This window comes from Sclerotinia sclerotiorum, genomic scaffold, assembly GCF_000146945.2.
Source record: "Sclerotinia sclerotiorum 1980 UF-70 scaffold_30 genomic scaffold, whole genome shotgun sequence".
Lineage (NCBI taxonomy): Eukaryota > Fungi > Ascomycota > Leotiomycetes > Helotiales > Sclerotiniaceae > Sclerotinia > Sclerotinia sclerotiorum.
Window position 1 is genome coordinate 136,968 of NW_001820806.1, and position 8,977 is coordinate 145,944.

At 38.9% G+C, this 8,977-nt stretch overlaps 4 protein-coding genes across 4 annotated transcripts; 2 read left to right on the forward strand and 2 right to left on the reverse strand.

Moving 5' to 3' along the window:
- Nucleotides 1–944: 944 nt before the first annotated feature.
- Nucleotides 945–2,512, reverse strand: SS1G_14171 (hypothetical protein; the record flags this gene model as incomplete). Its single annotated transcript, XM_001584838.1, has 2 exons — nt 945–2,330; nt 2,432–2,512. The coding sequence occupies 2 exons, from the start codon at nt 2,510–2,512 to the stop codon at nt 945–947; spliced, it is 1,467 nt and encodes a 488-aa protein (XP_001584888.1).
- Nucleotides 2,513–3,459: 947 nt separating this feature from the next.
- On the forward strand, nt 3,460–4,605 carry SS1G_14172 (hypothetical protein; the record flags this gene model as incomplete). The annotated part of the gene is made up of 1 exon (XM_001584839.1): nt 3,460–4,605. One exon carries the CDS (start codon nt 3,460–3,462, stop codon nt 4,603–4,605), a length of 1,146 nt encoding a protein of 381 aa, XP_001584889.1.
- A 749-nt stretch (nt 4,606–5,354) lies between these two features.
- SS1G_14173 (hypothetical protein) lies at nt 5,355–7,400 on the reverse strand (the record flags this gene model as incomplete). Its single annotated transcript, XM_001584840.1, has 1 exon — nt 5,355–7,400. One exon carries the CDS (start codon nt 7,398–7,400, stop codon nt 5,355–5,357), a length of 2,046 nt encoding a protein of 681 aa, XP_001584890.1.
- Nucleotides 7,401–8,496: 1,096 nt separating this feature from the next.
- SS1G_14174 (hypothetical protein) lies at nt 8,497–8,916 on the forward strand (the record flags this gene model as incomplete). Its single annotated transcript, XM_001584841.1, has 2 exons — nt 8,497–8,529; nt 8,641–8,916. The coding sequence occupies 2 exons, from the start codon at nt 8,497–8,499 to the stop codon at nt 8,914–8,916; spliced, it is 309 nt and encodes a 102-aa protein (XP_001584891.1).
- Nucleotides 8,917–8,977: the final 61 nt, after the last annotated feature.

Below are 8,977 nucleotides of genomic sequence, written 5' to 3' on the forward strand. Positions count from 1 at the left end.
AACCCCAACTACCACTCATCCCCCATCCCCCATTGCCCTAGACACAAACAAACAAATCCATTACACACCCAAGAATAAGATAATATAAATAATATAGATATAGACAGCACTTGCCTAATATCCAATATCCCACCTTCAACCCCTCTTCCTTTCTTTCTTGGTACCCCGCACCCCGCACCCACTCACAGTGTGACCTATCCCTTTCAAACATCCATAGGTAAAAAGAGAACAATACCCCTCCTTCATCACGCATTCATCCGCACAACCTCATATCATATCACATCATAACCACAATCCACAATCTATATACAGCATAAACACCATTCCATACCATACCACACGCTTAAACCCCACTAAAAATCCATCACTCCTATCACATCACATCACAAAATCCTCATCATAAATAGATCACAAAAGTCAATTTCGTGAACCAGATCAACAAATAAGACACAAGACATCACAACACGCACCGTAAAAATTTCATTGTATTATATTCCCCTCTTAATTTTTCCATGGGGTATCATGCCCCTATACCCTATCCTCCCCTCCCCTACTCCATCACCACACACGCAATCCACCATGACCATTTCATAACATAAATACAGAGAAGAAAAGTTGAAGAAATAATGGAAAAAAAAAAAAAAAAAACTGGAAAAATTTCTGTATGCAACGCCAAATGTATACCTCAAAGTCATCCACTCTCGAGAATGTTCGTCTTTATTCCGAATGCTAAATGCCGAATGTAGAGCAAGAAGTAAAAAGTAAGAAATGAACGCCAACCATATGCATGTATACCACCCAGTGGAATCCTATCACACATCCCATCAATGCCTTTCAAAGGTTCATCCTACCATGGTGTTACACTGGTGAACTCATAAGTTCTTTCTTCTCTCTCTACTGAAACTCCCTTACGTTCATCACCCTCCGCCTACTCTACTCCATCTTTAATTCGGACTGGATAAAGTCTGACTACTCTCAGATTTCTCATCCATAGCCCAATCCCTATCCCTATCCCTTTCTCTTTCCCTCCCCCTCTCCCTTTCTCTCTCCCTCTCTCTTTCCCTCTCTCTTTCCCTCTCCCTCTCCCTATCTCTCTTATGAGCATTTCCGTTTCCATTCTTAATCTTCTTCCTCTCTCTCTCCCTATCCTCATCTGGTGGTATTGAACCTGGTTTCAGCACTGGTGTTGAACTACCACTACCAGGTCTTCCCAATAATAACTTCTTCTTCTTCTTCTCACTCAATCCAGCAATACCAAGTCCATCCTTGGCTTTCTTAACTACTCCTGCCCCCGCTTTATTAACTAACATTTTCTTCTTCGGTTCAACACTTGCTTTTCTTCCATATTCACCATCTCGATCATCATCTCCCGAATCATTATCATCATCACTATCCGGCCTTTTGTGTTCAAAACTTAAGTTTGAAGAGGGAATTTGTGAAGATGTCTTTGCCATCTTCGGAGCTTTCAGTTTATTCTTCAGAATAATCCCACCCGAGCTACCTGGTTTCTTCAAGAACTTCTTCTTCTTTTGTGGAGAATCGGATTCGAAATCTGGATCATCGGCTGCTTCGCGTTTATTTGGACTAGTTCTCTTCCCTCCATTGGGTTGTGGTGTTGCTTGTCGACTTATTGGTGGTGTACCATTCTGACTATTGTTTCCTGTACCTAAACCATTTCCATTAATCTTAAAAGCTGCTGCTCGTGCAGAATCTCTTCCGCCACCACCGATACATTTCACCATATGGTTATTCATACGTTTAATCGGTAAGAATGTATTGCAATTGTGACATTTGGCGTGAGGGAAAGAAATTGGTTTCGCAGGTCCATCATCTTCACCATCCATACTGTTTGGTGTTCCTTCTTTCTGTTGTTGTAGTAGAGGATTAATCATATCCTTCTTTTTCTTTCCTCTACCTGGCCCTTCTGGCACATACGTCTGACCATAAACATCATGCCATGGTTTCTCAATGAAAGGTTTCTTCTTGCAAAACTCCTTTCCTGGTGTAGGTTTCTTTGCACCCACTCCATCTGTAGGTTGTAGAAGTCGAGGTAAACCACACTTTGCGCAAATAATCTCATCGACCAATTGTAAAGGATTGCCTTTCAAGGTAACTTCTTTATTTTCCCATTTCGCAGCATCGGTTTCTATAATTTGATTTGTGTTCCATGAATTCGTAGGATCGTCTGATGAATCAGGATTGGTTTCCGCGACTTTTTGCTCAATAACAATAGCAGCCGAACATGCTTTTGCAATTTTCTCTTCACGATGAGTCTGTAATACAATATCATGAATGATATTATAGAAAATATCATCAAGTACAGCATTTGCCTATATAGGAGGTTAGTAATTGGTAAGTAAGTCAGGCGGCAACATTTGGAGGGAGAAAAGGAAAGGTAAATAAATTTGAGGATAAAGAAAAGAAGAATTACCAATTTCCCCATAGTATCTATTTGTTCATCTTGACCAGCAATTATTATACCAGAATGTGCAAACTGTTCGTCGGCAGACATTTTGAAGATGTATTTGCCTGTTGTGGATTGATTTCCTTGAAATAATTTTGAGTTCCTCAAATCCCAAGGCTGATGGAATTGTTTAGTTTGGGTAACCTTTCAAATGGGTTTGGTGGAAGCAAGTAAGTAGTAGTAGGTAGTAGGTAGTAGTAGTAGTAGTAGGTAATGACTGGAAGATCTCTCCCACCCTCTCTCAGGAAATGATAAAAAGTATTTGAAATAAATAAGAGACCATTTTATTATTGATAAAGTATTGAACGCGAGTCGAGGTAAAAGAGGATAGAAAGAAAATAGAGACAAGCTGCGGGTGCCGTTGTCGTTGTCGTTGTTCTGAATACCCTCACTTTTCTTTCTACAGTAGAAAATTGATTGATACTATTATCTTCCCTTGAACCTCACCTGGAACTTCATTTCAGGAAAACTGACGAGGTACTTTGAACTTTCACACCAAAGCTCCAATAGTGCTTCTAAATTATTGCCAGTCAATTTTAGCTTAATGAAGTTAGTAAAGGCGGTGAAGAATTGACAATGGCTTGTCCTGACTGTACGAACTGTGATGGATGTTTTGTTGTGGCTTAGCTTCAAACTTTGTGTTTGTTTGAAGTGAAGTGAGAGTGAAGGGTGAAGGGATGTGAAGAGAAGAAAGATAAAAATGGACAACTGTGGCTGGTGAATGATAGAAATCCTTGAACCATGGTATCCGTAATTCCTCATTCCTATGAATGATATTGTTGAGATAACATACTTTATATCATGCGAATGTATTGGCAGGAAAGTCTAAATGACAGATTTCTTTTCTTATTTATAACCTCCTTTTCATATACCTTGACTTCTATATACCATTTCATTCATTTGTCCATTCATTTGTCAATTCACAATCAAACAATTCACTTCTCCTTCTCTTCTGTATCTGTCTCTCCTTAACATCTTCCAAAGATATTTGAACAATGACTACACCAGACATCATGTCAAACAATACCCCTCCACCACCAAGAGCTCAACAATCAACTATTCGATCATTTTTCCAACCAAAACAACCTACATACACTCCACCACCAGGGACATCACCAATCACAACTCCAAATAACAATGAGAATGGAAATCCAAATGCAAGACAAGAGATACATCCACCTCAACCTGCATCAGGTCCACCAAATTCTACCAATATCTCTCCACCAAAATCGGTAACTACCGCTACCCCAGATTCTATAGAGTCTTCAAGGAAGCTTCCTCCAGGTTATAAAATCGAAATCCCACAAGATCATCATATACAACCTCTACGTCGCATCAACGCTTTACTCCTTCCAGTCGCATACCCCGATGCATTCTACCATGCTATTACGTCTCCTCCTTCTGCGTCAATACCAATACCTCTCTCTTTCTCAAGAGTAGTTACATATACATCAGAACCCAACTCTGAACCAAAAGTAGTCGGTTCTATAATCTGTCGAATCGATCCTTCTCCTCCATCCTCTCCGAATGCTCAACCGCCGGCAAATACATACAGTATATATCTACAATCTCTCACTCTACTCTCGCCCTACCGTAGCCTCGGTCTCGCAACCGCTCTCCTAAATTCCGTTATCGAATCCGCTACATCTACTCGAATACCTCTTGGAGTTAAAATAGAAGGATTGTACGCACATGTATGGATTGAGAATCGAGAAGCATTAGAATGGTATAACAAACGAGGATTCGAAAAGGGGGAATTGATTGAGGGATATTATAGGAGATTGCGACCACAAGAAGCATGGGTATTCCGACGAAGATTTTCAGTTCAAGATCATATTTCTAGACAACCACAAGCAAATCTTAGCCCAACCCTAAATTTAATCGGAAGTGCAAGTACGAATTCATCACCTCCTCCTCCAACAGCATCGGGAACAACAAGGCCACTACCATCCAAACATACAGCATCATTTCAAGATCGCAGACCAGCTAGAGAATGGAATGATTTACCCGAAGAAGTATTTTTAAGGCCTAGGGAAGATCAAAGTAAAGAGAGTTCGAGGAGTAGTAGTCGAAGTGGGGGTGAGGGAAAGGGTGGAAAGAAGAAGAGAAGTTATCCTGCTGCTGCTTTTGGGGGCGTTTAAGTGATTTTGGGTGGATGTTCCTGGGATTGGTGATTTGGGAGTTGAGGAGTTGAGATAAAGTAATAGATTAAGCATACGGGTGAAGAAGGAAAGGTAAAGAGAAAGAGAGAGATTCGATATCAGGGAATTTGGGGAGCCTGAGACTAGGTAATAGATGAACAGGTAAAGAAATAGAAATGGAAATAGAAATAAAAACTCAACAGAAGAGGACAGGAGACAACAGAACCAAACTTCACCTCGGGAAACACGGAGTCGACAAGACAAGGAAATCAGGAGTTGGGATCAGGGAGCACGCAAATGGAGTTTTATTCGAATCAGTCATTTGGTTTGGTAGAAGTGGATAATTCCTTCGTGTAGATATTCCCAATTCAGACTCTTTGGCAGGTAAACTTTTAAACTTTTGGATATAACCCAAATGAAATTATTACTTCTGTATGGGGATTTCTCATTCAATACTGTTTAATTATACTATGAATACTTTCTTTCTTTCTTTCTACCAGATATGTATTTATTACCTACTCAAAGTATAAAACTCGATATATTTTATTTGTTTACATTTATCGTATCTAAGAATTTCTTTTTCTCTTCCCTTCCTTTCATCCTTTCACTGCAAAAACAACTCCCATTCTCATTCTCATTCTATTCCCTAACTCTAACTCACAGTACAGTTACAGTATCTATAACATCCCTATCCCTATTCCTATCCTTATCTCATTTCCTCCCTCAGTTCGCTATGTACTCTCATACACTCAAATATCTTTCTTCCCCTCTACTTTCCGCTCTATCATCTTCTTCGCATCAATTCCATCTCTCGCTTTCGACTTTGGTTTACTAATAGAGAAACGAAAGAAATGATCTTCATCTTCATCCTCCTCCTCATCATCATTTTCATCCTTTTTTCCTTTTCCTTTTCCTTTTCCTTTTCCTTTCCCTCCCTCCTTCTTCCCTTTGATATCTTTTCTCGAAGGAGTCATCTCGTCATCTGCTTCACTGCCATTTCCATTCCCGTTTCCATTTCCATCTCCATCTCCATTATCTTCAGGCCAGGAAATTGATCCATCGGAGAGGATTGAACTACTTGCGTTTGAATCCCTTCTCCCATTATTCGAGTCTATCTCGATTTGATTTTCTTCTTGTTTTATCTCCTGCTTTGCTTCTCCATTTTCAAGAGATGTCTTCCCTTCATTTATTATTCGGTTCTCCTCTAAACTCTTCTTTTCTTCCTTCTCTTTTTCTCCACCCTTGATATTTTTCCCCTCTTCCTTTCCTTCCTCATTCTTCCCCTTTTCTTTTCCTTCCTCCTTCTTCCCCTCTTCATCCAAGCTCCCGTCCTCAGTATACCTCCACATAAGCCCAAGCTCCCCTCTAACAACCGCCGTTCCCCATAAGCTTCCCACCACGCCAGGAACCAAATACAATAATGCTGGTTGGGCATGTTTAAATATCCTCATGACAATTAATGTTGTGATCATTCCTGTGATGTATCCTACTATTGCAGCTTTGAAATATGGCTTGGAGAAACGGGTTCCTTCAATTCCTGTTCCACGATTTGAGGAAGATGGTGAAAAGGATGAAGTCCAGAATCTTTCACCCCAGAGACCAGTTGAGGGTTTGTAGGTAGTCTTTTGGATTGAAGATGGTGCTAATGATGATTCGGTGGTACTTTTGCTACTTGAGGTTGTGTTTGGCTTTGAGTTCGCGGTTGAGATGAATGGAGAAGACTTTTGTAAATACAAATAATGTAAATATAAATCAAATCTCAAGGCCAATGCAACAAGTATACCTGGTAAAACAATATCACCTAATCCCAACATACTACCCCCTCCTCCGCTCTTATTTAATGGAAACACAAGTTTGATAGGAACATCCAAAGACGTCGCTACGGTTACCATGAGAGGTGTATAAAACACCATAGTGATATCGTAAAAGAAGAGTCCCATAAGGACTAAAGTACCAGTGAAGAATGTAGTCGGAGACAAAAGTTGAAGAGATCCATAACAAAAAGCGAAACCCATTACATTTGTAAGATACCATGGGGCATTTAGAATATTGTAAGCGGTGACTGTGGTGATACCTATTCCGAGACCTAGGACCGATGTAAATTTAATCTGAGTTTTGGAATGAGGAAGTAAAGTTTTGATGTAAAGATTCAGAGAATAAGTTGTTTTTAACAACCCACGAACGTTCCAAAGTGCATTCGTGATCCGTTCAGAAAAACGAATAGTTGAAAGTCGTCCAGGAAGAGGATTGGTAACACCAACCACCTTGATCGTCTTTCCCTCCTCATCTTCAATAACTTGACATCTCAAATCCTGATCGAAATAAAAAATATCCTTCCCTCTCGTCCACACACTAGGAAAAATAAATCCAACCCCCACATCCAAAGAATCCTTCGCCAATCTTCCAACTCCAAAAACACCCATACCAGAAAAATACCATCCCAATATCTTATTCAGAATAGCTGGATCATCCAACCATTTGATAATAAAATACAAAGCCCCAAGAACCCCACTAGCTAAAACAGGAAACATAATAGCATCATAAGGGGTAAGACCTTCCATTGGAGGTCTAGATTCTTCTTCATCTTCCGAATCCGAGTTTGCGAGACGATGAGAAGATGAGGAAGTAGATTTGGGAATTGGAGAAGCGGAAGGAGGTCGTTGGAGTGCTGCATGTGATCCAATGTAGATTGGGAAGAGAGCTGCGAGGATAATATGGATTTGTAATTTAATTATTTCTCGTTCTGTATAGATTTTGGTGCCATATTTGACTAGGAAATCTTTGAGATTATCCATTTTGCGTGAGGTGAAGTTGTTTGATTTTGAGATTGAGGAAATCGTGACCAATGATGGATAGAATGGGAGATTGAAAGTTGAGTTGTACGGAGTATGATGTTGAAAGTAATTTCACCGTTGAAACCAGTTCATTGTTTTGAAGTAGGTAGGTAGATTCTTTTCTAGAATGCTAATAATCTTTCACTCTCGAGGTCAGAATTTTTGATTCCAGGTGAATAATTTGTTTGAATCACACAAAGATATTACAAAAATAGAATTATATAGTTGTGGAATCTTATCATGAGAGTGTCTTTAAGAGACAGTCGTGGTGGGGACGCTAGACAGGGATATTGGTAGGCAGGCCTTTGAATAGTCGAATGATCGACGCGACTGTGTTACATTTATTCGATCTAAATATATCTACAATATTATGATTTGTAGATTTAAAAGTTTGAAAACTATAATAGAGCGAGGGATTTGATGTTTGTAATTCGATAAAGTAAAAGTTCTAGGATCTACTCGTTGTATATTCAGTGGTTAATATATTATTTATATTAAATTAAATTTAAAACTTTAAATAAAAAAATTAAATAAAAAGTTATAGTTTTATAATGAACTTATATACTTTCATAATAAATATATTATATATTTAATCTGAAATAAGAAGTAAGAATTTAAAGTTAATTATATAAATTTTCCAGTATTTCAATATTTAAATTTTAATATATTAAATATTTATTATATATATAAAGGATTTTATACTTTTTTAAATAATATTAATATATAATATAACTTTTGAAATTCCTTTAGAAAATCCGTAAAGAGGTTTAAAGATATTGATATCATATAATCTTGAAATCTTATCTAATTGTAGAATAATAATACCGTCGGATAACTAGATTGTAATTGTAGAGGTTGCCCATCCAGAAAACAAACAGCAAGGATTTGACGAGGCGACTAGGTTAAACTCTCTCAGCCTTGCAGAAAAGTAAACATTAAATTGAGCCTTCTTGAATCTTTGTAGGGATGGTTTCTGCGTACCTGTAATTGATACTGCAGTTTCGAAATTGATCATTGGATATATTTGATCGGTTGTACATATTCAAACATATACAAGATGGCAGTAAATATTGCCTTAGAAACTACTATGGTAACTACCCTCTTCCCTCTTCCCCTCTCCCTCACTCTCCTCTTCCCCCCAATCCTCTTTCCCCTCTCTATCCCACCATCCCACCACCCACCCACCAACTAACAGCCCCAGGGCATCATAACCCTCGAACTCTACACCAGCCACGCGCCCAAAACCTGCAAGAATTTCGAAACCCTCATCCGACGCGGCTACTACGATTCCATAATCTTCCACCGAATAATCCCAAATTTCATGTTACAAACTGGTGATCCGACTGGTACTGGACGGGGAGGTACATCTATATATGGTGAAAAATTCGAAGATGAATTAGTTGCGCCGACTGGTTTGCCGACTTTAAAACATACTGGAGCGGGAATTCTTTCTAGTGTGTTTATTTCTTATCCCTAATCTTTAATTGTCTCTCTTTTCTTCCACTTCCTACGTTCCATTCCCCTCCTCTCCTCATCTA